The following is a 27,409-nucleotide window of genomic DNA, read 5'->3' as shown; positions in this document are numbered from 1 at the left end:
GGTAACTGTCAGGGGGACGCGAGAGGCTTTCATGTCAATGCAGACCTACCAACGTGTACAAATTTAGAGTACTCAACATGGACTTTGACTCTTGAATACACTTGTATGCAGGTCATTTTGTTGTATTTTCCTGGTTTTGGTTTCAAGTTCAGTCTGTACAGTAAAGAAAATGAAGAAATATCTATTTCACTAGTATTTCAAATCAGGGGATCAGATCAGCAGATCAACACCTTAATGATGTTGTCAGTGTACAAAAAGCACTCTACAGTCAGAAAAAAAGACAAGAAAGGTTGTTTATTCCATTTTCTCTGAGCCAGATAGTTCTTGTTTTTCATCGTAAAAGAGGATGACACAAAATCATTTTTTCTGAAAAAGGCGTGTATGGCGCTGATGTTTGTTCAAATAACAAAAGCCCCTCAGAAAAGGCTCTCAACGTCGCCCATTTCCACCACTACCGTCTTCAACTGAGAGTAGTACTCAATGGTCACCTGGCCATTCTCTCGGCCAAAACCTGGAAGAGCACAGAGAGGTCATCAGGATGGAGTTGGTGGAAATAAATAATAATACTCCGATGGGTTAAATTGCAAAGTTCGCTGCCACTGCTTTCGCAATCATATTGAGATCTTATTTTGAAAGGTTTTGCACACCTGACATCTTGTACCCTCCAAAGGGCACCTCCACCGGGCTGATGTTGTAGTTGTTGATGTAGCACGTTCCTGCCTCCAGCTTCTCGGCCACTCTGTGAGCTCGTGAGATGTCTCTGAAGGATAAACGACAGAAGTGAACTGCTGCCACCTTTTGGATGTCAGTCAACTTGTCTTTATTGTTGTGCTCACCTCGTGAAGACGCCAGAGGCCAGTCCAAAGGTGGTGTTGTTGGCTCGCTCCAGAACTTCGTCCTCAGTGTCGAAAGGCAGGACAGACATGACAGGTCCAAAGATCTCCTCCTTCACGCAGGTCATTTCGTCCCTGCAGTCATCTGAGGTAGCATGAAGACCAAACAAGAAAGAAGTGAAGACGAGCCATTAAAGAAGGCGACACGTGATTTGGCTCAGAAGCTTACTGGGCTGATCATTAATGATGCAAGTAAAAAAGACAATAAGCTCTTAGGAGGAGTCGTTTGTTCAGAGGGTGGCTGAACCTGACTTGAAAGTCCAAAAAAAATGTGTCCAATGTGTACTCACCGAGTACACAGGGCGACATGAAATAGCCTCCCTTTAGTTTGGGGTCACTGGGAACAAACATCTCTCCACCACAAAGCACTTTTGCGCCCTGAAAAGACAATAATTCTATCTTAGCATTAACATTAGCATAGCCACCACAACTAACAACTCACCTCCTTCTTTGCCTGACTGACAAAACCCAGAACCTTCTCTAGGTGGGGCTTGCTGATCAGCGCTCCCATGCGTGTTCCATCCAGCAGAGGGTCACCGACCGCGATGGCCTTGGTCCTCTTGACCACCTTCTCCAGGAACTGGGGCATGATGTCTCTCTGAACAAACACTCTGGTCCCGTTGCAGCAGACCTGTGTGAGGAGACAAGCTTGGCGAGGAACTCAGGGGCACAGCTGGGAATAAGAGAGACGTTCACCTCTCCCTGTGTGAGGAAGTTGGCCATGAGTGCTCCCTTCACAGCATTCTCCAGCTCGCAGTCTTTGAAGATGATGAGCGGGGACTTCCCGCCCAGCTCCAGCGTCACCTGCTTCACGCTCTTCGCTGACATTTCCATCACCTGCAAACGCACATCTCCACCATCAGCGCTGTGGTTCTGCTTGTTAGTGATCTCATGGAGGACAGCTTTTTCAGCAAAATGTGCTTTTGATGACCCCTCCCAGGAAGTGCTTACCTTCTTTCCGGTGGGCACGCTGCCTGTAAAGGAGACCTTGGCGACCGTCGGGTGGTGGCACAGCAAGGTGCCGGTCTCGGCGCCACCTTGTACTACACAGAAGAGTCCGTCAGGAACGCCGGCCTCCTTGTAGATCTCGGCTAGTACGACGGCAGTGATGGGGGTCATGGGCGAGGGTTTGAACACCATGGCGTTGCCTGATAGCACCAAGGTCACGGGGCACTGAGAAGGTTGTCGCCGCAGTGGGAAAATGTGTTGTTAACAAACTCACCGCATGCCAGTGCAGGAGCCGACTTCCAGACTGCAATCTGAAAGGGATAGTTCCAGGCACCGATGCCCACGCACACACCCAGAGGTTCCCTTCTGGTGTATGCAAACGCTCCGCCGGGAAGCTGGATGTGCTGGCCTGCTGGGACACACCACTTATTTATGCTGTCAGGGAGCTGATGGTGGTGCTGATTAGCATTTAGAGAAGGGGTGCGTGTCCAAATGTTTTCTACCCAGCAGTTATCTTCCCTTACTGTTCCCCAAAATGAACCAAACTGTGCCTACAACTATGGCATGCCCCCCCCCCCCACACCTAAAACCAATCCAATAAGAAGTTATCTTTCAAGAAATAAAAACAGCCTGCCCCCTTATATCATCTATGATCTATTTAACAACCATGAGTAATGTTGATGACGTGTTCTATGTGTCATAAGCTGTAAGGTTGCCTTCAAATAAGTGCGACAGCGACCTGCCAACGTTCCCGCCAAGCCTGCAAAATACTCGATGCACTGCCAGGAGACGTCGATGTCCACCAGAGCTTCAGTGATTGACTTCCCATTGTTGATCACCTCCAACTTTGCGATCTTTTCCCGACGCTCCTGAACAGAACATTGACAAAGATGTCTTACACAGCAGGTGACCTCTCACCTGTGGTCAAAGTGTATCACTAGACTCTTTTACTACAGGTGGTGTAGCCTAATCTAGTTTTTAAATACTTGTCTTTGAAGTAGGGTAGATGAGTATCAGGTCAAGCTGTGACCTGTGCCAGTTAAAAGATGGTCAGGGCACAGTATTCGGTGTTGTGTTTCTTCTTCCTATCTTTGAGGTCATTGGGGGAGAACCAAAAGGCCAGGAAGGTCTTAGGTATTTACGGTTATTTACCCAGGAGGCAATGAGGATATTGGGGTGAAGGAGGAAGCATCTGGTCCGGGAACGGGATCCTGGTCCATCCCCCACACATACCCCAACTCCACCCCATCTAAGGAGATCTACAAAAAGCCCTGGGATGCAAGAATCGGGGCTGACTTTCCTTCTTATCGTCGGGAGGCTGCAGGCGGACATTGGAAGAGAAACTCAGCCCAGGATCCTGTGTTTTTGTGATTTTACAATACATGATGTTAACTTTTACTAGTGTGTGAGTTTTATTCCTTCTCATAAGTGGAGATTAACAAATACACTTGGGGAGATGAAATTTACTTAAACAAGTGGTCTTGAAGGCCTCAATTAGGTTGCGGAGAATTTCTTCTCCAACAGTGGACATATGAATCCATCCATTTTCTATGCCGTCTATCCTCACGGGGTATGCTGGAGGCTATACCAGCTAACTTCGGGCAAGAGGCGGGGTACACCCTGGACTGGTCGTCAGCCAATCACAGGGAAGATCTAGACAAACATTCATACATATCATGGCCAATTTAGAGTCACCAATTAACCTAACATGCATGTTTTTGGAATGTGGGAAAAAACGGAGTTCCCAGAGAATACCCAGACACGCACGGGGAGAACATGCAAACTCCACAGAAAGATGCCGGGTGGAGATTTGAACCCAGGTCTTCCCGATCTCTCATCTTACATCAGTTCACTGTTTCTATTTACTTTATGGAATTCTTGGCTAGCCTGAAGGGTACGTTCATTGGACAATGGGGAGATGAACATAGAGGCCACTGGCCAATCAGAAGGCTCTAATCATCTGGACTAAGCATGGACAGTGTTGCAATGGGCTATGAGCTACAGCTACACCACCATTTTTCTCACGAACTATACGTACTTCTAAATGTGCTATTGACATGAAAATGGGACGGAGTGTGTGAAAAGGAGTTCATGATGTGGTTGTTAATAAATAACATGTTTTACTGCTCGCTAGCCTACGTCTCACTCTGATAATGCGAGCAGCTTCCAGCATGATGCGCATTCTCTCCATGCCGGCCAGCTTGCTCCACTGCAGGTAGGCAGCCTGGGCGCTTCTCATGGCCTCATCAACTTCCTCCTTGCCACATTGGGTCATGTGACACAGCACGCGGCCTGCGCACACAGAATGTAATCAAAGCGTTCGTTTGTTGTTTCAACGGAGAGGAGTAGGACGAGTTACGCAACATGTCCACATGATCCTCCCTGCCCCGGTTGAGTATGACCACCGATACGCAAATACCCCCGTTGAGTATGACCACGACATGCAGACATTTGACGCCATGCCACCACTGTTATGACGTCACAACAGGTCACAGATTAACCTACCAGTGGCGGAAAGTGTCGGAAAGTGCTCCTTGCTTGGCTGCCACACGTTTTCCACCCCAGAAATTGAGTGGGTCGTTGAGGACCACGGTGCCTGTGGAAGCGGCGGGCATAGAATCGAGTACGGACTGGGCCATGTTCTGGGCTAGAAGTCAGTGACGATACAAGAGAAAAGTATCCGCTAGCTGGCCGAGGGAGGGGTTAGCGTAGTCTTTATACAGTAAAAGCTTAGCTGACACGCCCCTTTTACCAAACAAAGCCACGCCCCTGCTGCAATCCAGTAGTCTTTGCTGGGAACGCAACACAATGATGTACCTTGTATTTTAGAAAAGCGCCTCATTCCAGTTTATACTGCAGTGTACTTTCACAACGTAATATGACGTAATTATTATTATAGTCCATCCATCCATCCATCTTCCTCCGCTCATCCGGGTCGCGGGGGCAGCAGTTTTAGAAGGGAAGCCCAGACTTCCCGGTCCCCGGCCACCTCCTCCAGCTCCACCGGGAGGACACCAAGGCGTTCCCAGGCCAGCTGTGAGACATAGTCCCTCCAGCGTGTCCTAGGTCTGCCCCGGGGCCTTTTCCCGGCTGGGCATGCCCGGAACACCTCCCCAGGGAGGCGTCCGGGAGGCATCCGGACTAGATGCCCGAGCCACCTCAACTGACTCCTCTCGATGTGAAGGAGAAGCGGCTCTACTCTGAGCCCCTCCCGGATGGCTGAGCTCCTCACCCTATCTCTTATTATTATAGTCTATTATGATAAACTGATAAAAATGATAAAACTAATTAAAATGCCTCAATAAAACTTTATTTCTATGTAAGAAATGACACAGTGTCATTCACATTAATACTGGATAATGGATCAGATGGTTTGTGTGTCAATTAATGGTTAAAATAGGAAAAAAAATCCAATTGTTGTAGTGCAATGAAGTCACTCCTGAAGATGATTAGGAAAACTTGGCTGCCTGGGGAGGAGGTCCCAAGAAGCCGCCCGCCTGTTTGGTCGCAGCTCTGGAGGGGGCAAGGCCCAACATCTTCTGGATGTTCTGCACAGCAGATTCACTCAGTCATTCAACGCAGTAAGAAACAAAGTTACTGTACATATGATCAGATACCTGTCTGATGGACATTGTGCAGAGGATGTAAAGAAAGATAAAAGAGCAGTCAGTGTAATCCTCTCCCAACAGGTTGCGATGCGAGAGTCCCTGAATGTAAGACAGCGGAACAAAAGGCAACTTGGCCACCACTCTGCCATCAAAACTGTAAAACAAAAAGTGGTGAGGTCGACAACATAAATAAAATGTCATATGGCACATTCAATACACAGTCTAAGCTGCTGTGTGCTTACATGGAGTTGAACATGCCCATCAAAGCTGTGAAGCAGAAGCCGATGGCAAACATGGACTTCATTCGCACCTGGAAATAAACAATGTGTTTATTTTTCCTACGACATTCAATCAATGACCTGATCAACTACTCAATCAATAGTTTCCCACCATGGACAAATCTCTGTTGTTGTTCTTCAGCTTCTCTTCTTGTCTCTCTGAAAAACATCAACATGTAATCATTTTATTTTGGCTGCATGTGATAATCATTGATGTGTTTGAAAACAATCTTACCTATCTTCTTTTTTTGTTGGCGTCCTGCAGATTCTGTAATGGTTTCCTTTTTCTTCTCCACTACAGTAAAGATACATTACTAATAGAGGTGAACCAACACCATAAATATTAATACGTGCATCTTATGAATCGTACACTTCTTGCTTTGTTTTTCCACTTCAGCCTTTAGTCTCTTGTACTTCTCAGTGCGGTACACCAGCACCCAGGTGATTCCTGGACCATAGGAGAAAACGGCTTACACAAAATACCGAGCTACGTTTTTGACTGAATAATTCATCCCTGAAACTACTATTGTGTCTTTAGGAGAAGATGCCCAAGACCTGTATGTCTTTGGACATTTATTACACAGGAAATACTCTTTTCCACAGCGTCAGCCAAAAAGGGATTAGCTGATATTTTAGCAGGCTCGCCCGCTTGGTACTGACACAAATAAAATTATTTCACGTCCAACGATGATTACCTACACATACAAACGTCAGTGAATGTTTTACAGCATTCCACGAAATCCTTAAATCGTTAAAGTGCCGTATTTTGGCAGAGTTTGAGTACAACTAGCGTCCGGTTAGCAGGACAAACCATACCTTCGGCTAGCAGGGCGGTACAAACGGAGATGAAAACGATTAGGATTGTGTCTGCAAACATGGTACTCATCTTTCTTACTCCTCCCTTGGCTATAGTTATTAATACAAAGTGTTGTTTTTATAAGCTCAGAAGCTATCTAATGGCGTCACATTGAGGGGAAAGGCAGCGATGAAGGGGTCAGTGAAGTACTTCCGGTGTTATGTCGTTTAACGGCGGATGTAAAACTTGCACTACTAGTGCAATACTGCCCCCCGCCGGATGTGAATGAAATAGCTTACGGGCTATGTCATCAATAAGAGAGATAAATAATACTATACTTCTAGGTTCAGTGGCATTTAAAACTAATACTTTCTCATGTTTTAATTATTTACTTGATGTATTTTATGATGAGTGCCTCTCATGTCTGCAATTTTCCTTTGCATTATAGCATTTATTTCTTGATCATACCCATAGTGCAGTTTGTAAGAACAAAAACATTACATCTGTCACATTTCCAGTCTCATATTTACCTATTAAAACACCCAGGCGTACTGAACCAACGTGATGGTTGTTAAGTAACAGTTCCCCTTAGGTTTTATTTCTTTTACTTCTCTTGCCAATTGAAGCCAGGCATTGCCATTTTCACATTTCTGTAACACTCAAAAAGTTCAAACTTTCACTTGAATTTTAACTTATGTCGGTGAAAAACTGCTTTAATGATTTATTGAGTACTAGATTTTAGAGCAACTGTTCTTACTGATTCAAGTGCCTTAGCAGAAGTACAATATATAAATGCCTTCATACCTTCTTGTAACTGGCGATTAACAAACATGTATGGGGAGGTGAAATTGTCAGAATTTACTTAAGTGGCCCTTTTGGACTTATTATGGTGAGAAATTTCATCATGGACACAAGAAATGATTAAGTGACTTGTGTATTTCACTCCTCTGATCAAGCCTCTCTGCCGTCCTGGCGCAGTGTCACTGTTCTGTAGTGTTTTTGTATCATTGTTAACCCATATTGCTCCTGTTGCTGTTGTATTTTCCCATATATGTCTATGTATTTTCCACCTCCTTCCTCCTTCCATAATGGCGCTCTACAGCTGCAACCTTTGTCCTGCATTTGACAGTGTATAACATTTAGATGACATTGTGGGTGCTGTCGGGGATAAAACTTGCAAACATACAGCACTTCAGTGTCACACAACTAGCAATCAAACACTGATGTAAATTTGGCAAGCCAAACATATTCTGTACTGCACAGGAAGGCACTTTGTGTCCAATCATGACACAAAACACAACACTTGGGTTCTCCTTTAGCCAATCAGGATGTGTAACACGATACAAGTGGCTGTAAAACAAAAGGCATTACAAAAATGGTGACACATGAGGTAGCGAGGGAACACTAAATAATAAACATTTGATATGACATGTTTACCATACAAATTAATTTTAGCCGTAATTTGGCAATACATTGAAGCAACAAAAATCCAGTGGAGTCCCGAAAGCACCATCTCTTTATTGAGCTGAGCCAAAAGATCTGTCTCCCTTAAAATAGCTGAAATTCACATCGATCATGGCTTTCCACAAGACTCATAAACTGACATATATTATTAACTACATAAAAAAACAAATGAAATGATTTCACAGCTGTAACACTCAGACAGGATGATGGCTTCTGCAGTTACATCAGGGTACAGCAGCTACCAGGGGGGTGGTTGTCTGCACAGACCTCCAGTTCAGTTCCAGAAACAAAGAGAATGTTTTTTTTCTCTTCCCATGAGTAGGTAACCTTGGTGACAGGGATCAGCTCAATAACTTGACGCTGGAGACAGAGAAGCAGCATAGGTGTGTTACCAAAAATACCATCAGACATTTCTTCCATTACCAACGATAAAAAGATGGTTTACCACATTAACTAAAGCTATAAATGCAGAGGGTGCACAATTACCTGTTGCAGAATGCGAGTCATCAGGGAGAAGTTGTACTGATGTTCACTGACTAAACGCTGAGAAGCATTTACCACGGCAGGGACTGGGAACCCCAATACTGGGTACACCTGGACAAAGCCATACAATATATTGGGGTTTGGGCTTTTTAACACAACCTTTAAATATTGGATTGGAATTACCATAGTTAACAGAAAAACACACTTGAAATCTACATACATTTTTCAAGTTTCTCCTAATGTAGCATGTGAAAGAAAAATAAGCACTGTAGAATGCAATATTGAACAGAATATTTTTAATTGGCTGGCGACTTGTTGAGACAGCTGGGATAGGCTCCAGCATACCCGCGACCCTAGAGGATAAGCGGTATAAAATGTAAATGAATGAATGAACGTTTCTCCTATTATTAGAGCTCTGTCGACATGAAGTAACACCCCTATAGTCAACTTTACACTCCTATTGTTCTTTGTTTAAACCATATTGCTAATGTGCAGGCTACAGGATCACTGCAGGGACAGAGAAGAGAGCCGCAAAGTTTCTCTTCCAAGTTTGGCCATTTTGTGCACAATGTGTAAATGAAATCATGCACCCATTGTGATAAAAAAAAACATCTTACCAAGCACCGAGAGTCTCTAAAAAGCTCCATACCAGACACTTGGTGGAGGTTATGCACCTTAAGGCCACCGGGCTGTTCCACCACACAGTCATCACGGTTGTTTGTCCTGAAATAATATAGCTTGTTTCAATAATTGTTAAAATTTTAGTCAAGAGATCATGTTCTCGTGACAATAAATCAAATAGCACCATTTTACAGTCAGGTTGATGTAGACCAAAAGCTGCTGTCTTCCTTTGCATGTGGGACATTCCATGAATCCTTGCCCCTGACAATGGCGGCAGCTGTGAAAATCACATAGCAAAGTGACTTACTCGGCCGGGAGTAGCATATGTTTAAACATTATTGCGAAATCTCAAAAATTAAATAAATCTTACTTTTTCATCCTCATGCAATCTCGAGTCCTGTCACAGTCGTTGCAAGGTTTTTGCCCCATTCCTTCACAAACATGGCAGCTCTGTTCATTAAAAGCTCTCCATTAGGAGAAGACACATTCTTGTCTCAACGTGTTTGGAATTGACAAGCGATCATTATAAACCTTCAAAAATGAAGTGTAGGGAAGTCTGATGATCTGCTGGCCATCCACAAAATAAACGGGGGGTTCTGCAGCAATATCCCAGGGCCCCGGAGGTGGTTGAGCATATGCATCCACTGGTTGGCCTGTTGAAAACAACATAACATGCCTGCTAACTTATTTTGTGACAAGAAGTTGGATGACGGCTGCATGGTGGGCGAGTGGTTAGCGCACAGGCCACACAAATTGATACGATGGCAGAGAAAACGCAGAGTGATTTTTGAGATCTGATTTTTTCTTGTAGTTTTTCTCATTTTGTTTTGAGAAGCCAAACTCTTTACTTAACTACCCTCAGCAACAAGCTGGAACTACTTTCCTCAGCACCGAAACTGCAGCAACGCCTCCGTCCCTCCCAAAGGTTCAAGTGGCAAAGATGGAGGAAAGAAGGCATGATAAGAGGTTAACACAGCCGCGTGTAATCTTAATCAATAAACACCTCTCATTGCCTTTAAATACGCAGGGCCCACTGGACTGCACATCAGAGGCCACGATGCGCGTCACCATGTCAGTCACTCTTTCAGGAACACTATGTACTGCTAACTGACATTTAACACAATTCTTATATTGTAGCTAGCACGCCTGTTTTATGATGACTTCATGGAATAAGACAAAAACACATTTCAAGGGAACAAAGCGGTCATGCTAATTTGAGTTGTTGAGTGTCTGCACAGCGTTGTGCATCGTGCATGTTACGGAACGAGTTTACCAAGTAACAAATCAAAAGAATGGCGAGCTGAAGAAAATCAAACCCCCCCCCCCAGCCTGAGTGCACCCACCTAGTGCCCAGCACCCCAACAGTCCCTGCAGACCCCGCTGCCCTCCAATATGGCCGGACCCACGTGTATGTGTGATCCTTGGGCGGGGCTACAGATGTGATGGGACAATTCATACAATAATGTACATGCTGTGTCAGACGGTTACATGAAATAGTGGTTGCTGTGATTGCTTATTGTATTGAAATGTGCCTGACTCTGAAAAACCTGCCTATGAGGTTTTGGTGATGTGCCTGCACTTCACCACTGCGCAAGGTGCACTTCACCTGCACCGCTAACAGACCAGGTCAGAGCTGGCCATCATTCAGCGCACCTTTGGTGTGCTTGTTTTGTCACAAAATGTTCACCGCGCCAAGCTAAAGATGTGGACACTTTCCCCAGGTCCTCAACTAAGCCCATCTTGGCGTATCCCTGTCTACCAAATTGTCTGCGCACAGTGGTGCGCAGGATGTAATTAACACAGTGTGGGGTGCGCTCTGCAAGCCTGTGCCAACTTGCGCTGCGCAACAAAATTAGAGCCCAAAGTGAGTAACACAATCTGACAGTGGCAAGGTAACACACTAACAGTGACATACCGTTGTATGGCTCGTGACTCCATTCCGTAGATCGCGACTCAGTGAAGGTTTCCAGGCGGTACTGGAAAAAAAAAGCATCAACTGCATTCTTAATTTTTGTTTGTCTTGTACTGTCACATACATGCACATACCCTATAGGTATTAAAAGCCTCCATGCTGACGATCACACCATCCTTTGGTACAAAATCGTAAGAACAGTTGCTAGAGGCCCACAGAGCAATGGCTTCCCGTGCCGTAGTCTCATTTATGAATGGAATCCTGCAAAAGCTGCAAATGAATGAGATCTGATGTGTGCATTGTCGCAGCTGCAAGAGCACTGGGTTTACAATCATAGAGTATAGAAATGGTTTGAGCCTTACTTCCACTGCTGTTGGTAAGCTTCAGACTGGGGCTGAGGGGTGGGGTGCATGGGCAGCGAATTAGGCACAAATCCTCCAACAGCAGAAGTAAAAAGTTAAATGTAATTATTTCAAATTTCATGCATGGCTGTATGGTACAACAAGTACTGTAATTATAAATAACAGAAGTTGATGATCCATTTAATGAGATCCTATGGTCTTGAAACGATGGTTAAGATCTTTGGTTAAGAGTAACAATGACACGCACTTATGCAGCCACAGACCATGACACTACCACCACCATTCTTGACTGTAGGACACTATTATCTGGATACGCACAGCTATTTAGACAATAATGAGAGTTTTATCGTGGGGAATACATTTCAAAACAGCCCTTCTGTTTAGCATACATTAGCATACATGTTTTAAGGCTGTAAATCTCTTCACAATACACTTTTCTCAGACAGGTATAACATGTTCTCACATTTTAAACTCTCAACTTTCACATTTTGTTTGAATTTTAATGATCAATCTACTAGATTGGACACAATAAGATATTGGTAATAAGCTAGATTGGACACAATAAGTGACTCATATTCATCGCTCTGACCGTGCTTCTTCCTGGCACTGTTCGGCGCTAGCGTTTTTGTATCCTTGTTGAAGAATGCCCTTTGGCGGGGCATGAGAGAAAATAATTGACAACACTGCTCAATAAAAATATATGTAATGTTACACATATCGGTCTCCGTTGGTATCGGAATCGGAAATTGAGTTTGACAATATCATCGGCATAAAAGCTAATATGGAACATCCGTAATCATGATGTTGGCTAAATACCCATTCTGAACTAACCGGATTATGTTGTCAAGGTCAGAGTTGTTTAGATGTGATGCATTCCAAGATAACAGGTTAACTAGGTTTCTTCCTTCAGAAATGAGGGTGTTCACCCTCAATTATGTAATATTACACATTGTGATATTGTGTTTTTGTATATTATTGATGGTTTGTATAATCACATGATAGTGGTGGCATTAAGAGGTGGATTAAGTCGCTTAGATAGACTTAGATAGACTAAGTATGACATACACTTGCCAAAACCTCAAAGGCTGTGCTGATGCTTTCATTTACGGGCAGTTAAATCTCCATATTGTACCTCCTCCCCCAACCACGGTGTTTCCAAAGATGGGCATGTTGTCGAACATGTCGACTGGCGGAGCACTGGGGCCAGAAAACTCAGGCACGGGTGGAGGCATCGGTGCTGAAACAAACCAGATGAACCCCTTCAGTAAAATGAAATCTATATTCCAGTGTAAACATGTACAAAGTCTTCGGCACACAAAGGAGCAGCATGCAAAACGTTTAAATCTTGTTTGTATCCCTGACACTGCATTGGCCACCACCAGGGAGCTCTTCAAAGTGGTTAACCAATCCAAAAATAGATTAAAGGTTTGAGAAAGGTTAATCAGTGGTTCACCACAGCATAGGCCACCATCAGAGGCGTTTGGGACAATATGGACAATATCTGAGTAGCTCTGTAATGACCTTTTTGCGGTTGTGGTTGCCTTTGTGGTAAACCAATAGAAAAGTGGTCAAACATTTAGCCATGACAAGATGCCCTGAAGGTGGCCTATGTGTTGGAAAACCAGCCTATCCACTTTTGAAAATGCTTAACCGGTGGTAAACCAAAATTTGGTTGGGAAAGATGCAAGAGATTAGTTTATTTTCAAAAGAGTCCGCAAAAACTTTCACACATACCAGGAGAGCCCTCAGCTTCTGTTAGATACCCAGGATTGGTCACTCTGTATCTTGCTTTCTCCCGACTGGATGTAAAGGGAAACAAAGGTTAACACGAACATGAATAGACGACAATGCAGACAATACGCCATACGTCACAGTATTAAGTTCACTAACAAGTTTTTTAACGACTCACTTAATAAAAGTCCAATAGTCTTCCATCTTGCTGAGAAACCACACAACAAACACAAACTTGAGTGCACTTGCGCTTTATACTTCATGACACTTCATGATGTAAGTGAAAACAAAGCCATTACCCATTCGAGAACTCCATTATCAAACCTTACAGCAGCATGGGTGGAGGGGCCCAGCGCAATTTCTCTTCAATGTCAGATTTTCTCAAAGTGCAAAACATCAGCTTTTTGATGCGCAGGCTCTTTCATGTGCACATTTTTTCTCTTAAAGTTGCACATGATTGGTCAAAATGTGTGTTGCTGTGTATGTCAACACTGTGGACCAAACCATTTCATGTTGTGGGCGGGTGGTCAGCCAATGTGGTTATTTGACTGTTGACTAGCAAATACAGGGGATTGGTTCGATTGTGATCTGGCTGTATGTATGTACTATAGTACATGTTTAATCAGATAGCAAAACTATTACATTAAAGGTGCATTCATGTCAGACATGCTGGGCATCCACGCGGCGCCTTCATGTTCAGCTTCTGAGCTCTATAGCACCAGTGGTGCATCTGACAAAGCGTGTGCGACAATGAGTGCTCCTCCTCGGGCAGGTGAGGTTGCAGGAGCCTACTCTTTTGAGTTCATACATGGTAAGTCGGGGGTCGCTCATGACCTGCCCGTATCTCCTAAACACTTTTCAGTTATCCCTACAAAGACTTGATTCATTTATTATCAACTCCTATACCTACTATTTTAGAAAGTGGGAGGGAGAGAAGGAGACCAGATGAGGAGAGAGAGAGAGAGGTGATGGTGGAGGTGCAGCAATTGAAGGATTAATGTAAAGTTCTCGATTTTTTCTCAAAAATAGTTGACACAAACACAAAATCAGTCGAGTGGAAGCTTAGTTGTGCTCAAACAATAGGAATGAACTACTATGTCATTGTGGTATAAATAGTTAAGAAAACAGCTGCAACAATGGCAAGTATATCACAGTAAAAGTATCAGTGTAATTCTAATAAAATCACACCAATACACTGACTCCTTAAAAAAAAAGTAAACAATTAAATAAACACGCTCACAAAGGTGACACTATGTTTCTTATAGGAACAATGTATCCAGTTAAAGTTCGTCTGGGTCAAAGTCAGACATTCTATAACAAAATGACACTAACCAAGCTACTGCTGTATTTACGTACTTTTCCAAGTTTCTTCTTCTATTACCGACAGCATGTTTGTATTACTCCAATTACTGTCATAGGCATCTCCACTGATTGAGGCTGAGCCAGTGAGGTCGTACCACGTGTGTGTGCATGCGCAGTATGACGATGTCATGTTATGTTACAGGATTTTGCTGTGACAACAGTGACAATTCAGGAAGTACACAATCCCCACACGTATGTGTAATCAAAACATGTGTATTAAAATGTCTTATTTTTTTCAAGCAGTATACGTAGTGACACAGAAGCACCTGAGAGGAAACACAAAGTCAAACTGTCTTTGTTGATTGTTTTACATTGTTTGTGTCTCAATTAGTTTCCTGCTCAAAACAACAACTCGCACAGTACTGTAGTTTTCAATAATAACATTTATCCTCCAAAATACAACTTGATTCCTCATTGTGTACAACATGTCCAACAAGCATGTTTGTGATTGTGTGTTAAAGTTCACACACATGACAGGAGCAGACGTGTCCCGTGTACTCTGAAAGAGAGGGTGACCCCGTCTCCTTCACTGTCGGGCCAAGGCGTTGCCACCAAAGAGACCTCTGTAGAGTTCGCTGCGGGCCTCGTCGTTCATGGAGCTGTGGTCCATGGGTGCCATGAAGTTGAGCAGCTTGGCATGCACGTGGAAGCGCACCTTGCGACCTTTGCTGGCCTTGGTGTCCACCTTCTTCTTCATCTTACTGCGCAGCTTCTGGATCTGCAGCCACTGGCGGCCTGCTGCCACCTGGTTGTTGGGGTCAACGGTGCTGGTCTTGCGCTCGATGAGCTCTCGGAGCAGCTGATGGTAGAAGTCATCGTCATCAAAGATGTCCTCGTTCACATCCTTGAGATGAGGGTTCGCTTTCAGTGATGCTGCCTCCGCTCCCTGTGGAGTGACAGTGGCCGAGGAGTCTCTCTTGCCAAGAACATGGTACTCGGAGCGTCGTGTCTGAGTGCGCCGCACCAGTCGCTCGTTGTCCATAAGAACATGCTCCACTTGCGTGACAATGTTCCGCTCAAACGCCGCAAAGCTGCCGCTCTTGCCCGTGCTCAGTCTGGTTTTGTCGTGCCACTTCTGCAACGTGGCGTTGCGATACGGCTGGAAGGCGGCAAAACGTTTGGCTGCCAACTGTGGGTAATCAGCCATGTCCAGTTTGCGTTTGGCGGGTCTGCCTTTTTCATCACCAATATCATCATCATCATCATCACAGTCGTCCCCCAGCAGGCCAGTCCTGGTGTCAGAGTTCTGCTCGAGCAGCTTATCGTGAAGCTCTAGCAGAGACCTCTGAAGAGCCTTCAGGGCCTTGTGTGTGTTCTTCACTGCCCCCGCCAGCTCTGTCCCACCCCTTCTTTTGAATTCAGGGAACGTTTCAGGCTGCGGAAGCTGGTTAGCACTCACCAAAACCTTCTGGATCTTGATGCGGCCCTCCAGCAGCTGGTCCCAGAGAGCCAGCTGGTTCCTCACTGCCTTCCCTTTCTCCACCTCCTCGGACACCTTCTCTTTGGAGAAAGTGGCGATGGCCACCTCGTCTTCATTGTCAGCTTCCTCCTCCTCCTCATCATCATCATCATCTTCATCCTCATCCAACTCCTCCTCACTGTCATCCTCTTCGCTCACTCCCAGGTCTTCCATGCCCCCCGTCAGTTTGTGGAAGTCAACTTCTTGAGGAAATGTGACATCAGGACCATCACTTCGTTCCTCATTTTCTTTCTCCTCTTCATCATCTTCCTGCTCCTCCTCTTCGTCGTCTTCCTCCTCTAACTCTTCAATACTACTCTTATCATCTTCGTCAAAATCCTCCTCCTCCTCCTCTTCATTATCATCGTCGTCCTCTTCCTCCATGTCCATAAGCAGCTGTTTGCGGGAGACGGCCTTCCCCGAGTACCTGCCGTCAGTCTCGGCAAGCGTGATCGTGTTCCGTCTCCGCAAAGCGCTGAGGCCGACCGCCGCCTCGTCGAGGAGCTCGTCCTCGATGAAAGTGTCACTGACTTTGGCTTTAGTAGCCTCATCGCCATCGTCCTCTGGATCGGCGAACTTCGGAAGCGGGTTAAGGAGATGCTGGAGCTCCTCGGAGAAGTAATTCGCCATTGGGAAACAGTCAACGCGTGCGGCTTCTTGCGGCGCTCTGGTGATGACGTCCTTAGGATGCGACCCATAAAGTGTTAGGGAAAACAGATTTTGTATTTTTGTCTTAAGGAAAAGCTTTGTCTTTTAAGATGTATAGTTTTTATTGTATCTATAATGTATTATGCTGGTTTAAAATGTATCTATTTAATCAAGCGATATCTAGTTAAACGAGTTGAATGCTAAGTCACGTCTCAGAAGTACCTACCAGGCAAACATCAGGGCAACACAATTCCGGTCTTAGTGACTCGCAGACTCCGCCTCGTAGCAGTCGTTAGCTTGGTTGTGTCGGCGGGCTTTAGCGGAAAAGGGAACATTTTAAGAACTGAAAAGATGTCGAGTAGTGACTTCTATTTAAGATATTATGTTGGACACAAAGGAAAATTTGGACACGAGTTCCTGGAGTTTGAATTTAGACCTGATGGTAAGCCTCATGTTTGTTTTTGCGCCGTGAATGGAAGCTACTATCGCTAGCTGGCTTAGGCTATGTCTAGCCTAGGCTAGCTTAGGCCTCAGCCATTCGAACCATACTGCTAACTTTCAATTGTCTTTATTTTTATTGTTCGCATCTATTGAGGTTGTTTTTTAGTTAAAATGAACACAAATCTGAACTCTAACTAATGACAATGTGATATCGCTTAAGTTTCCAATGCAATATCAGTAGAGGCGCCATGTGGCTTACAGCGTCCGTAAGAGGGCGTTCTGCCATTCATTTATTCATTCATTCATTCCTCATAGTTGATACAGTGATTGCTTCTTACAGGTAAACTCAGGTATGCAAACAACAGCAACTACAAGAATGACGTCATGATCAGAAAGGAGGTAACTATGCATTATGATAACTAACACAGGTAGTCAACTAGTTCATTGTTTCAACTCGAGGTGGTTAAAGTTGAAAGTCCTAACACAATGTGAGTTCTTTGAGATTCTTATTAACCAGTGATTTCTGATGTATGATGTGAAAGCTGAGCCTGTGTTAAATGCAAGTTCATTGTTTTCCTGTTGACCATGGCAGGCATATGTGCACAAGAGTGTGATGGAGGAGCTGAAGAGAATCATCGACGACAGCGAGATCACAAAAGAAGACGACGCACTATGGCCGCCTCCAGACCGAGTGGGAAGACAGGTTTGTTTTTATTTCACCTTTGGCTTGATTGTGATGAACCAGTGACTGCTGCTTCCTTAGATAACATTATTAGTGTGCTCCTGCATGTCTACGCTGTGATGCCAACGTATAAAGCTTTTGTGTCTGAAAATTATGTTTGGCTTCTAAGGAATTGGAGATTGTCATCGGCGATGAGCACATCTCCTTCACAACTTCCAAAATTGGTTCTTTGATTGATGTCAACCAGTCCAAGTGAGTAGTTCGTCTTAAGCAGAACATGTAGAAATGTAGAAACTTGCCTTGAAACTACATGTACTCATTTTTTCCAGGGATCCTGAGGGGCTGCGTGTGTTTTATTACCTTGTGCAGGACCTCAAATGTCTCGTCTTCAGTCTCATCGGCCTACACTTCAAGATCAAGCCAATCTAATTTTTTTTAAGTGCTTTAACTGATCTTTTTGTTGTACCACCGCATTTGTACATTTGCTCTCTTTATTTTTTTTGCTTCCCTTTTAAATAAAGTTTGAGAATACAGCGTGTGTTATTGAAAAGGAAACCAAGTAATGCTTTTATACACTGGATATCTTTTGAAATCATTATCGCACATCCCACTCACATACTTAAGTCTATTGCGTTTAATCATTTATACAAACAGATGATATGTCCTATTGACACATTTAATGACATGATTCTGGAGAAGAAAAATGTTTCTGATAAGGCATTACATGCTATCAATCTCAGCCATGTGACCAAGATCTCATGCATGTAACATGGACCAGTGTGACTTTTGCATTTTTCACTCGCGCACACATGGTGAAACTCTTGGAGTTGATGTTCAGTTGTTGGCCTGACATATTTTAAGCTCAGAATTTGACTGCATTGTGACTGAATGTATCAGAAAAGGTTCTTCACGACAAGCAAACCTCAGCTGAGCGACTTTCCCTCCACAACGGAGAAAATGTCCTCCAGAGATTTGAGCACACACTCAAGAAAGTGGTGCACATCCCGAGCTGGGTAGCTGCTAACGTTGCAGCCTATCCAGTCGTCATGAACGCCGTAGCCCACACCAAACCCATCTGGTACCACTGGGGCAAAGCCTCCAATGCTGACGGCGGGACTGGTGAGGGTGCTGGTGGATAGGATGTTGTGGTTGATGGCAGCGTAGGCCGGGTCAGTGTACAGGCTATGCAGAGGCTGACCTTTGGACATAGCCAGGTAACGCAGGGCAAACAGATGGCGGTCAAAACCCTGACCTGGACACAGAAACAGGAAAGTTAGGATTCAGACCCTTGTTGTGACCTAAACATTGACCTGTGAGAGCTGATGCTTTCAAAGGTCAGTCAAAAGTACAGTCAAAATGGAGGAGGAAGGTAGCACACACCCATAGCGGCCTCCTTGGTGAGCTGCCCGTGATATTTTGAGCACTGGTCGAGCATGGCTTGCAGCTCCGCCACGCTGTGCTTCCCTGCCTCACGAACAAAGGCATGTGAACATCGTTTGGTAAAGGCAGTGGCAGGACGGATGGTCTCCGTGCGTCCGTGTTTGAAGGCGGCTGTGCTGCAGGACTCGTAGGTGGCGACCGTCTGGCCGTACTGCCTCAGGAAGCCCATTTGAAAGGCCAGCTGGGCGATGGCATCCGGACTCAGCTTGCTCTTCTTCAGCTGCTCCTTGCCGCCACTTTTGAACTGCATGGCGTCGATGGTGAGCTTGGACACGGCTGAGTCAAAGTTAGCTTTGGCCTTCTGGATGCCATCTTTCAGCTCGCTGTCCAGCTTGAAGTTCAGACGGCGCACAGCAGATGCAGAATCGGCGGCAGGGGCAGAGCCCGGGTGCACCAGTGGCTTCTTTGTGGTGTCTTTGAAGATTTCGTTCAGGAAGCGGAGCACTGCCACGCCATCCCCCCATGAGTGCTCAAAGTTGATGGCAGTTTGTCCGTCCTGAGCTATGATGATGCTGAAGGACTTGTCGTACCAGCGGTTGCAGCCGTCTCCATGCAGCATGTTATGTGACACATGCACAGGATCGCTGAGGCTTACGTCATCCAGGCACAGGCAGAAAATGGCGCTGTCGACAGTCCGCAAATCTTCTGCGTTCCCGGCAGCTATCAGCTTGTCTCGAAGGTGCGCCCACACATTCCTGTTCTCACTGGTCAGCACTCCGAGAGGGAAGGCCGGCGCTGGCGTCGTGTCAGACAAAATGTACTTCAAGTGGGATTGTATCTCAGTGGGTGCCACCAAATTGCCGTTGTGGTCCACAATGTCAAACACGTACATGTTGCCTTTCCTCATCACAAGCAGGTGTCGCCCTTTATTGTCGGTGAAAAGCTCGTCACGTCCTTGCTTGGGAATGCGGCTGGAGTTGAAGAGGCGGAAGTACTGAGACATGTCCAGTGGGTAGGCGTTGACCATGAAGGCGCCGTACCAGGACAGGGAGGAGGGCACCCAGCGAATTAGCTTTTTGAAGGCATCTGTGTCACTCTTTGCCGGGTTGAGGTGGAAAACTTCCGGCTCCAGCAGTCCAGCTCGGAGCGTTTTCATGAAACGCACAGCCGAGCACACAATGTTGCTTGCTCGCACTAGCTGGTTGTTGTACTCGCTTTTGGGGTCGGGATTGAATGACATGAAGGGATTAAAGTTTAGCACCACTGACTCACGTGCAGACAGGTACATGTCGAACCACGGACCTGCAGGAAGACACGACAATAAGCTTTGACTGGAAATCACATATGGAAATCACAAATGTAGCTTGGAAATACTTTAACTATACATTCACATAGGTTGAATAATAATATTAACTGCCATTAAAGCAGCAAATGTCATAATTTAGAAAATGATCAATTCACCGGAAATGTAGCTGGTATGATTATTGCTTTTGTCCTGAGCCACCAGATCCTCTTGCAAGCTTTTACCCTCTCCAGTCAAAAAGTCTTGAGCCAGTTTTTCTGTGGTTCTGGGGGACAAAAACATGTAAGAGATTTAAAAAAACACAAACAAAGTTATGGAAAGAGAGTTTTTTTAATTACTTACTGAAAGTGATCGTCGTCTAAAAGAGGCTTTTGAGCGGCTAAATACCTCCTGATGGTGTCCTCTAGCTTTGGGATACGCAACCTGGACAAATGAATATTAATAGTCTAATAGATTAGGTCGTATTGATGTAGTATAAAACAAATACCGCCCCTAGCGGTCATTTGGGTGGACATCACCTGCGCACTTTGACCTGCATTCATCTGAGATTGTATAGGTCACCTTGTTTAAACTTTTCTTACCTGGGTAAACTCTTCTGATAGTGCATGCTTGGCACAATGCTTTTTTGCAAGTATTCTGACGATGAAGACTCATTTTTGCTGCTGTAGTTTCGTTTCGTAAATCCCAATGAAGTCACTCTGGAATGAACAAACCCAGCAGGTTTCCTCAAAGACGCCAAACTTTGCATCGACAGTAGCTTAGCCATGACTGGTGAACAAAGTGAAGCTTTGATGAACAACCTCGCAGGACAAACAACGAGTTGGAAAAACAGCTGTCAGCTGCAGCTAACAAGCAGCTAGCTGACGTTAGGAACCGGTTGCTGCTTCCGTAGCCTACTTGCTAACAAACGGCTTGCTTTGTTCTCTTTTTATATTTTAACGAAAAGTCGACCCGCACAGAAAACCTTACCAGCGTTTAGCATTTAAAGTCATATAATTTTAAAAACATTCGAATAAAAATGAATTAAAGTCAGGAAGTAAAACGATCGGGTGTGTCATGTGACCTTTGTACACATACGTCATTTGTGGAAGACCGAGTCCAGTACGGTGAACCCCAATATGGGCGGGGTCAAAGTGTCCGCAAGACAACCTCAAAAGACATTATCATTATTCTCACTGTTACTTTTAACTGTTAACTTTTTATGGGATTGATATTCGCCAAAGAAAAATATCTATGATCGGTTACATGAAAAAAACGTGTCTGTTGTTTTTTTCAGTCATTATTTTATTTAATTTGCAATATACACGCCAATACAAGCCAAGTGATTAGCGCGCAGGCCACACAACTAGGAGACCCTTGTTCGATTCCACCCTCGGCCATCTCTGTGTTGAGTTTGCATGGTCTCCCCGTGCATTGGTGGGTTTTCTCCGGGGACAACGGCTTCCTCCCACAAAAAAATTAATAACGACTGACATTTTTTGAAGGACCCATAAAAACGTAACATTTTATCAGTATGACTTAAAATGCATATAATAAAGAAGTATTATGAGGCTACTGCAGTTTTGCCTTTCGGCAAGCAGAGTGTGATTGAGGTCCAATCATTCCAATATGGAGTAAATATAAAGCCTTTACTCCACCATAGGGCACATCATTTTATTATACTTTGGACAGCGTGGGTGTAGTGCAACAATGTACGAGTAGAACCTGACGTTTGAAGTTTGCGAGTTTTATGCGAAGAGATCACTCTGGCATCGATACATCGAGTCTGAAGTTCAGAAGGTCTTGTAGGGAGAAACCAATAGCAAAGTTCAGCGACACCTTGCAAGTCTTTAGAACCTTCACGAGCAATTTTCTGTGCCTTTAGCACGGCTATAACATGCCCGAAATATCCACACCAAGGTACGGACACGAATGTTCCTGAAAGTGGCGATAAACGGCTTTCATTAGGTAACGAGGTAAAGTTAACATTAGCTAATGTTAACAGTTGTCGCAGAGAGCACTCTGATGTTGACACATCGAGTCTGAAGTTCAGGAGGGGAGAACCGGAAGTGCGCTTAGCAAAAAAAAAAAAACAGCAAAGTTCAGCGACACCTTGCAGCTCTTTACAACCTACAGGAGCTTTTTTTGTTCCTTTAGCGCGCCATAAAATGCCTGAAATAAACCCACCAAGGTACGATCACGAATCTTGCTGGACGCGTCGATAAACGACACATATTAGTGAGGTCTCATTAAGATAGCATTAGCTAATGTTATCAGTTGTCACGGTCGTGCTGTTCAAATTGTGTTACATGCTTCCTCATCGCTTGTACGTTCAGTGATGGCATGTGAACATTTGTAAGAGTGTAAGCCTTCCACCATGTTGGCGATTAGTGACGATGAAAAATTCCCTTATTTCCACATGCTAATGTGATCAGGTATGGATGACAACTTGTCTCATTGATGCTACGCTTATTGTACTATGAAGGATTCAGGCCGTGTGGAGCAGCGCCAGTGATGGACTGGAAGGGTTCAAGGCTCACGCTGTGTTCCAGGAGATCAACAAGATGCTCCAGGAGGTGATGACATGACTTCTTGCTAATGCTAATGTTCTCATGTGTCTCTCAGTACCTGTGCTCTTTTATCAGGAAGGAGAAAAGTTTGTCAAGAAGATCGGGGGCGTGTTTGCCTTCAAAGTGAAGGACGGTCCAAATGGACAGGAGGCTACTTGGTTTGTGGACGTGAAGAACGGCAGCGGTTGTGTGCACAATGACACAGGTTAGGGCATTCGCTCCTTGGGTCAATCACAACCTTTTGACTTCATCAATCATTAACCCATCATCATGTTGTGTGCCTGTCAGCTAAGAAAGCCGATTGCACCATCTCCATGTCTGACTCTGACTTATTGGCCTTGTTGACGGGAAAGATGAACCCTCAGACGGTGAGCATTCATAGAGTCAACTTTCACAAACAGTGTAAGAAAGAAAACCAACACACATGCTAACTTCAGCAGCCTGTGGATCCAAACTCTATTCACTTGACACAGTTGCTGTACTTAAAACCTTTTTTTTTTTCTAAAACAACCACCCTCAATCATCAATGTTGCCCCTCATTTTTCAAGTATACAGAAAAACATAATTTGGACATCTGTGAGAGGCGTCAGACTTGCACACTGCAGCACCCGTCCGAAACCTTTAAACTTCTATTCATTTTGTATATATTATATTACCTAAGTTGACTATTTGTTTTAAAGCAACCTGTTGTGGCGCTAATTCATCCTGGAAATGTACTCTTTTTGTTGTATATGTTTAGTTTTGTCTATATAAAAATTCAAATTAGCTCAGAACTGACTTTTCGGCCCCTTCAACAACACAAACTCTGTAACACTCCCCATATCCGGTACATCCGGCCAGCACAAGTGTCACAATCTGCGCCCCTAGGAAGTAAGTTCATAGTGTACATAGTATACATACTGTATTTAAGCGAGAGTACAGAAGTGTGCAAATTGAAATGCACCCCCCTCAGGCTGGAATTACTGCGCCCTCTGCTGGTGGCTAAGAAGTGTGGAAAGCTCATTGCTTGAACTCATCGTGACTTAACATTGTTCATAGGAACGCTAGATGAATCAAATTCCACATGATTGACAGGATACTCAATTAAACATCACTCCATCCCAGTGTTTCACATACATTTGCTTATTTGTGGTGGACCACCACAAATATATTTGGTGTTACCTGGTCACCCTCGTTTATAAACACATAACTCATCTGGTCTGGTAGAGCAGCAGGGATCAGGGTTGACAACTGAGTAATCAGATCCCAGACCCCTAGTAATGAACTTTTGGCGACCGACATGAAAGCACATATTGCTCTAATAGCGCTCACAGGCGGTTCGACTTGTTTGAGACATTAAATAAAAATGACAAAGAAGCTACAGAAGAAAGTTTGTTGGTAAATGTAAACATTGGTTTTGCGTTTCTTGTTTTTGTACTCACTTTTTCCTAATCCCCTATGGGCTTTCCACAAGGTGGACTGAGTATTGAAAAACTGTCAAAGTAGCACTTAAAGGGATAGTTTGGATATTTTGCCATGAATTTGTATGACATCTCCATCAGAAGCGGTGACTTTCTCTCACTTTGTCCTGTGAACCAAGATTCTAGAAAGCGTTTCGCATCTCAAAACAATATGCGTTCAAAAGTGTAAAACATTTGCGTCACAAAACCACTGTCCACGAAAAAGCCAGACCTCACAATTAATCTGCATCTGTAAACACTTCGGCGAGGCCGATTTTGTTCTTATACACCCAAGACAGAGGAATAAACAGGTTTTGAAGAGTTCTGCTACCAGGTATGAACTAGCTCTGCTAGCTAATTAGATGCTACCTATATATTGCACTCGGAACAAGCTATCAAAAATCAGTTACTGTGCAGCAAATCATCAAATGTCATATTACTAGTAAAGCCACCACATAACGGAACATTATATTACATGACTGTTGTTATTGTCATCACTTGTTTCATAGTCAGACATGTTTACTTTCACTATCCCAGCAGTAAACACTGTCAAACACTGTCACTGTTGGTGTACTACACTGCTGATGAGGATGTCATACAACTTCATGTCCAAAAATCCTAACTATCCCTTTAAGGACAAGTTGCTTTATCTATTTAGGTCAGAAAATAGTCTGTGTCAAGATGAATATGCCCCCTGAAAAAACTCTGTAATCACTTAGTCATGCCTGCCCCTATTTTTTGACAAGTTATTTTTAGTACGAGCAGAACAAGTCGATGGTGACGCAGAGGAAGGAGAAATAAAAGTCTTAGTGTAAAATGTCGAAATGGTTTGATTGACAGGCGTCCAGCTCCAACACACTTCCCATAAGCTGTTGTCCCACTTTCCGACCCGAGTTAATCTCTCACGGTAACTCCGGGAGCCAGCCAGCAGCGTGTGCACGGCGGCCCGGTCCGGCCCAAACTGACATCTTCTCTCTCTCCTGACGGGCAGGCCTTCTTCCAGGGCAAGCTGAAGATCACAGGCAACATGGGCCTGGCCATGAAGCTCCAGAATCTTCAGCTGCAGCCCGCCAAGGCCAAGCTGTAAAGCAAAGCTGACCCTGGAAGGACTCAAAGGTGAACTCTGTGGAGAAGTAGAAACACATGTTTTCTATTAGCCTCTTATACTAAGTTCAGTCTAATTTCGACATTTCATTGACATGCCTTGTAAGAGGACACGTCAGCTGTTCATTAAACTTTAGTGACTTTTAACAATCACTGATGATGATAACAATAATGATGTAAAGGTTGTGCTCGTAGTGTGTTGGCCGTGTTAGCGCTCCGACGGAAGCTTTCAGACTGCCACGCTGTACTTGTGCTTGTGGCGTCCAGCAGCAAATGTGTTTACTGGCGCTGACCCACTTTCTACTGCAGCTTTCAGTCAGCTCCACCTTTTCTGTGCTCACTCTGGGATTACTGTTATTGTAGCCTGCAGGGATACTTTGGATTTATGTCATCTCCCACACAGATCTGTGTGTGTTGAACACAGGCCACAGTTGAATTTGGAGCATGTTGACATTTGCTGTGTTTATAACACCACTGGGACCACAATGCTATCACTTTCTTCAATGTATGACTTTGAAAGTGTCATTTCCAGGTTCTCCACTAGGCAGCGCCACCACATTCTACTGTAGCCACAGTGATGCCACACTGATGCCTCTGGTACACTGTGGTGGTCTCTAATGTGGTTTTGATTATTGTAGGAAGATATCCTAACGACTAATTTACCAGCTGATCATCCCTCTCATCATTATCTGTTGATATGTGCCTCTAGTTACCGTGACGACCAGCTGCAGATTTCAATAAATGTTTTTAAGATTGACTTTGGACTTTTTTTTTTAAGATAAATGGAAATTTCAACAGCAAAATAACACATTTCCACAAACATCACAACATGAGTGTGTAAATTTCACTACAAAATGTAAGAAGGTTTAAGAGTCACTGTGGACCAAAAAGGTGACTATCACAGATGGACCACTACCTTTTTATGCATGAAAAATGCAACCAATCCAATGTAGGTCCATGTAAATTGTGTGCCAAGAGCCAATTAAAAATGAGTGATGGGCTGAAAACATGCTAACCACGTAGCCACAGTATGGCCCAGGTTCATTTGCAGCTCTAAATTGTTCATAGGTATGAATGTGAGTGTGACTGATTTTTTGTTTATATGTCTCCTGTGATTGGCTGGCGACAAGTCCATGGTGCACTCCCGCTCACCCAAAGTCAGGTGGGATAGGCTCCAGCATACCCCGACAACCCTTGTCAGGACAAGCAGCATAGAAAATGGATGGATATTGCAATCTATTAATAATTGCTACTACGTTACGCCCTTCTGTACTATGCGGGTATGTGACCGGTCCTGTCTCCACCCACTGATACAAGTCGACCGTATGACTGACAAAAGGCCTCACTCTGTTCATGCCATTGTTCTATGACCTAAAGTGCAAAGGTGCTAAAACCAATGCACAGTGAAGTCTCTTCCTACATGCCCAGACGGCAGGAGCCAAGGAAAACATACCTGATTTGAAATGCTAGAAAAATTGCTAATATCTATTAATTTACCCGTACTGTAGAGACTGAACTTGAAGCTGAAACCAAGCTTCTCCCGCCCTCCTGACAGTTCCCTACGTCCCCCCCATGGGGGCCCGCCCCACTATTTAAAAGGCACTGGTGTAGGCTAACAATCAGTATATGTTATTGCGCTTGAATAACACAGAACAATGTTTATAATAAGAGCAAAACTAAATGGTTGCTGGCAAGCAAAGATGATAAATGGTCATGCCTTTGCAAGCCTCAAGTGCAGACAATGTTGTGTAACTTCCTGTGTTATGTAACGTACAAGTGATTGTTTGGAGGTCAGCATAGGAACAATAACAACAAGGAGCAGTTTCAATCAACCTGTCACAGTGATTACAAACAAGTTGGTAACGTTTACGTCACACATCATTTAACGTGTGCTCTGTGCATGGAACCCCCAAACAGAGAGCAGGCCCTCCAGCACCAAGTCGTGA

The 27,409-nt window shown here is 44.4% G+C and overlaps 7 protein-coding genes across 11 annotated transcripts; 2 read left to right on the top strand and 5 right to left on the bottom strand.

Annotated features, from left to right (window-relative positions):
• Positions 1-275: 275 nt before the first annotated feature.
• Positions 276-4,657, bottom strand: aldh9a1a.1 (aldehyde dehydrogenase 9 family, member A1a, tandem duplicate 1). Its single transcript, XM_058073452.1, has 11 exons — positions 4,347-4,657; positions 3,988-4,133; positions 2,581-2,710; positions 2,116-2,250; positions 1,845-2,041; positions 1,590-1,730; positions 1,336-1,524; positions 1,184-1,271; positions 837-978; positions 648-760; positions 276-511 (listed from the first exon to the last, which is right to left on the bottom strand). Exons 2-11 carry the CDS (start codon positions 4,114-4,116, stop codon positions 417-419), a joined length of 1,359 nt encoding a protein of 452 aa, XP_057929435.1. The 5' UTR covers positions 4,117-4,133; positions 4,347-4,657; the 3' UTR covers positions 276-416.
• A 472-nt stretch (positions 4,658-5,129) lies between these two features.
• Positions 5,130-6,754, bottom strand: tmco1 (transmembrane and coiled-coil domains 1). Its single transcript, XM_058073458.1, has 7 exons — positions 6,544-6,754; positions 6,098-6,175; positions 5,963-6,022; positions 5,840-5,886; positions 5,692-5,759; positions 5,459-5,603; positions 5,130-5,389 (listed from the first exon to the last, which is right to left on the bottom strand). Exons 1-7 carry the CDS (start codon positions 6,611-6,613, stop codon positions 5,291-5,293), a joined length of 567 nt encoding a protein of 188 aa, XP_057929441.1. The 5' UTR covers positions 6,614-6,754; the 3' UTR covers positions 5,130-5,290.
• Positions 6,755-7,020: 266 nt separating this feature from the next.
• LOC131129541 (protein SSUH2 homolog) lies at positions 7,021-13,553 on the bottom strand. 4 transcript variants are annotated; one of them, XM_058073211.1, is made up of 13 exons: positions 13,396-13,553; positions 13,275-13,304; positions 13,100-13,164; positions 12,499-12,602; positions 11,366-11,445; positions 11,138-11,264; positions 11,007-11,067; positions 9,623-9,744; positions 9,462-9,541; positions 9,276-9,368; positions 9,088-9,193; positions 8,474-8,581; positions 7,021-8,347 (listed from the first exon to the last, which is right to left on the bottom strand). In XM_058073211.1, exons 1-13 carry the CDS (start codon positions 13,410-13,412, stop codon positions 8,207-8,209), a joined length of 1,134 nt encoding a protein of 377 aa, XP_057929194.1. In that variant the 5' UTR covers positions 13,413-13,553; the 3' UTR covers positions 7,021-8,206. The 4 variants fall into 4 exon arrangements, with proteins under 4 accessions (XP_057929194.1, XP_057929195.1, XP_057929192.1 ...); XM_058073212.1 differs by having other exon boundaries at positions 7,022-8,347; positions 11,366-11,438; positions 12,498-12,602; XM_058073209.1 differs by having other exon boundaries at positions 7,023-8,347; positions 11,138-11,273.
• Positions 13,554-14,193: 640 nt separating this feature from the next.
• Positions 14,194-16,609, bottom strand: aatf (apoptosis antagonizing transcription factor). Its single transcript, XM_058073208.1, has one exon. The coding sequence runs from the start codon at positions 16,545-16,547 to the stop codon at positions 14,985-14,987; it is 1,563 nt and encodes a 520-aa protein (XP_057929191.1). The 5' UTR covers positions 16,548-16,609; the 3' UTR covers positions 14,194-14,984.
• Positions 16,610-16,756: 147 nt separating this feature from the next.
• Positions 16,757-18,219, top strand: magoh (mago homolog, exon junction complex subunit). Its single transcript, XM_058073213.1, has 5 exons — positions 16,757-17,007; positions 17,347-17,405; positions 17,599-17,709; positions 17,858-17,940; positions 18,018-18,219. The coding sequence occupies exons 1-5, from the start codon at positions 16,917-16,919 to the stop codon at positions 18,115-18,117; spliced, it is 444 nt and encodes a 147-aa protein (XP_057929196.1). The 5' UTR covers positions 16,757-16,916; the 3' UTR covers positions 18,118-18,219.
• An 88-nt stretch (positions 18,220-18,307) lies between these two features.
• On the bottom strand, positions 18,308-21,483 carry cpt2 (carnitine palmitoyltransferase 2). The gene is made up of 5 exons (XM_058073207.1): positions 20,953-21,483; positions 20,714-20,794; positions 20,530-20,636; positions 19,069-20,370; positions 18,308-18,940 (listed from the first exon to the last, which is right to left on the bottom strand). Exons 1-5 carry the CDS (start codon positions 21,135-21,137, stop codon positions 18,612-18,614), a joined length of 2,004 nt encoding a protein of 667 aa, XP_057929190.1. The 5' UTR covers positions 21,138-21,483; the 3' UTR covers positions 18,308-18,611.
• Positions 21,484-22,106: 623 nt separating this feature from the next.
• Positions 22,107-26,220, top strand: scp2b (sterol carrier protein 2b). 2 transcript variants are annotated; one of them, XM_058073216.1, is made up of 5 exons: positions 22,107-22,270; positions 22,836-22,926; positions 22,996-23,125; positions 23,209-23,288; positions 25,351-26,220. In XM_058073216.1, the coding sequence occupies exons 1-5, from the start codon at positions 22,248-22,250 to the stop codon at positions 25,444-25,446; spliced, it is 420 nt and encodes a 139-aa protein (XP_057929199.1). In that variant the 5' UTR covers positions 22,107-22,247; the 3' UTR covers positions 25,447-26,220. The 2 variants fall into 2 exon arrangements, with proteins under 2 accessions (XP_057929199.1, XP_057929198.1); XM_058073215.1 differs by lacking the exon at positions 22,107-22,270 and adding an exon at positions 22,375-22,541.
• The last annotated feature ends 1,189 nt before the right edge of the window (positions 26,221-27,409 follow it).

This window comes from Doryrhamphus excisus, chromosome 5 (assembly GCF_030265055.1).
Source record: "Doryrhamphus excisus isolate RoL2022-K1 chromosome 5, RoL_Dexc_1.0, whole genome shotgun sequence".
NCBI classification, from domain to species: Eukaryota; Metazoa; Chordata; class Actinopteri; order Syngnathiformes; family Syngnathidae; genus Doryrhamphus; species Doryrhamphus excisus.
This window is presented reverse-complemented; position numbering and strand designations above follow the sequence as displayed.

What these genes read in the sequence shown, in the direction of transcription:
- aldh9a1a.1 (XM_058073452.1), bottom strand. Translation starts at nt 4,116, where the DNA reads ATGACCCAATGTGGCAAGGAGGAAGTTGATGAGGCCATGAGAAGCGCC. An exon ending in AAGCTGCTCGCATTATCAGA is followed by an intron (nt 2,711 to 3,987) that starts GTGAGACGTAGG and finishes TGTTCTGTTCAG; the next exon opens with GAGCGTCGGGAAAAGATCGC. An exon ending in TGGAGGGTACAAGATGTCAG is followed by an intron (nt 512 to 647) that starts GTGTGCAAAACC and finishes GTGCTCTTCCAG; the next exon opens with GTTTTGGCCGAGAGAATGGC.
- tmco1 (XM_058073458.1), bottom strand. Translation starts at nt 6,613, where the DNA reads ATGAGTACCATGTTTGCAGACACAATCCTAATCGTTTTCATCTCCGTT. An exon ending in ATGGGCATGTTCAACTCCAT is followed by an intron (nt 5,604 to 5,691) that starts GTAAGCACACAG and finishes TTTGTTTTACAG; the next exon opens with TTTTGATGGCAGAGTGGTGG. An exon ending in GCACAATGTCCATCAGACAG is followed by an intron (nt 5,390 to 5,458) that starts GTATCTGATCAT and finishes TCTGCTGTGCAG; the next exon opens with AACATCCAGAAGATGTTGGG.
- LOC131129541 (XM_058073209.1), bottom strand. An exon ending in GCTTACCAACAGCAGTGGAA is followed by an intron (nt 11,274 to 11,365) that starts GTAAGGCTCAAA and finishes ATTCATTTGCAG; the next exon opens with CTTTTGCAGGATTCCATTCA. An exon ending in TGACTCGCATTCTGCAACAG is followed by an intron (nt 8,348 to 8,473) that starts GTAATTGTGCAC and finishes CTCTGTCTCCAG; the next exon opens with CGTCAAGTTATTGAGCTGAT.
- aatf (XM_058073208.1), bottom strand. Translation starts at nt 16,547, where the DNA reads ATGGCGAATTACTTCTCCGAGGAGCTCCAGCATCTCCTTAACCCGCTT.
- magoh (XM_058073213.1), top strand. Translation starts at nt 16,917, where the DNA reads ATGTCGAGTAGTGACTTCTATTTAAGATATTATGTTGGACACAAAGGA. An exon ending in GTTTGAATTTAGACCTGATG is followed by an intron (nt 17,008 to 17,346) that starts GTAAGCCTCATG and finishes TGCTTCTTACAG; the next exon opens with GTAAACTCAGGTATGCAAAC. An exon ending in ATTGATGTCAACCAGTCCAA is followed by an intron (nt 17,941 to 18,017) that starts GTGAGTAGTTCG and finishes CATTTTTTCCAG; the next exon opens with GGATCCTGAGGGGCTGCGTG.
- cpt2 (XM_058073207.1), bottom strand. Translation starts at nt 21,137, where the DNA reads ATGGCTAAGCTACTGTCGATGCAAAGTTTGGCGTCTTTGAGGAAACCT. An exon ending in TCATACCAGCTACATTTCCG is followed by an intron (nt 20,371 to 20,529) that starts GTGAATTGATCA and finishes GTCTTCCTGCAG; the next exon opens with GTCCGTGGTTCGACATGTAC. An exon ending in CACCAAGGAGGCCGCTATGG is followed by an intron (nt 18,941 to 19,068) that starts GTGTGTGCTACC and finishes TTCTGTGTCCAG; the next exon opens with GTCAGGGTTTTGACCGCCAT.
- scp2b (XM_058073216.1), top strand. Translation starts at nt 22,248, where the DNA reads ATGCCCGAAATATCCACACCAAG. An exon ending in CCCGAAATATCCACACCAAG is followed by an intron (nt 22,271 to 22,835) that starts GTACGGACACGA and finishes TGTACTATGAAG; the next exon opens with GATTCAGGCCGTGTGGAGCA. An exon ending in TCAACAAGATGCTCCAGGAG is followed by an intron (nt 22,927 to 22,995) that starts GTGATGACATGA and finishes CTCTTTTATCAG; the next exon opens with GAAGGAGAAAAGTTTGTCAA.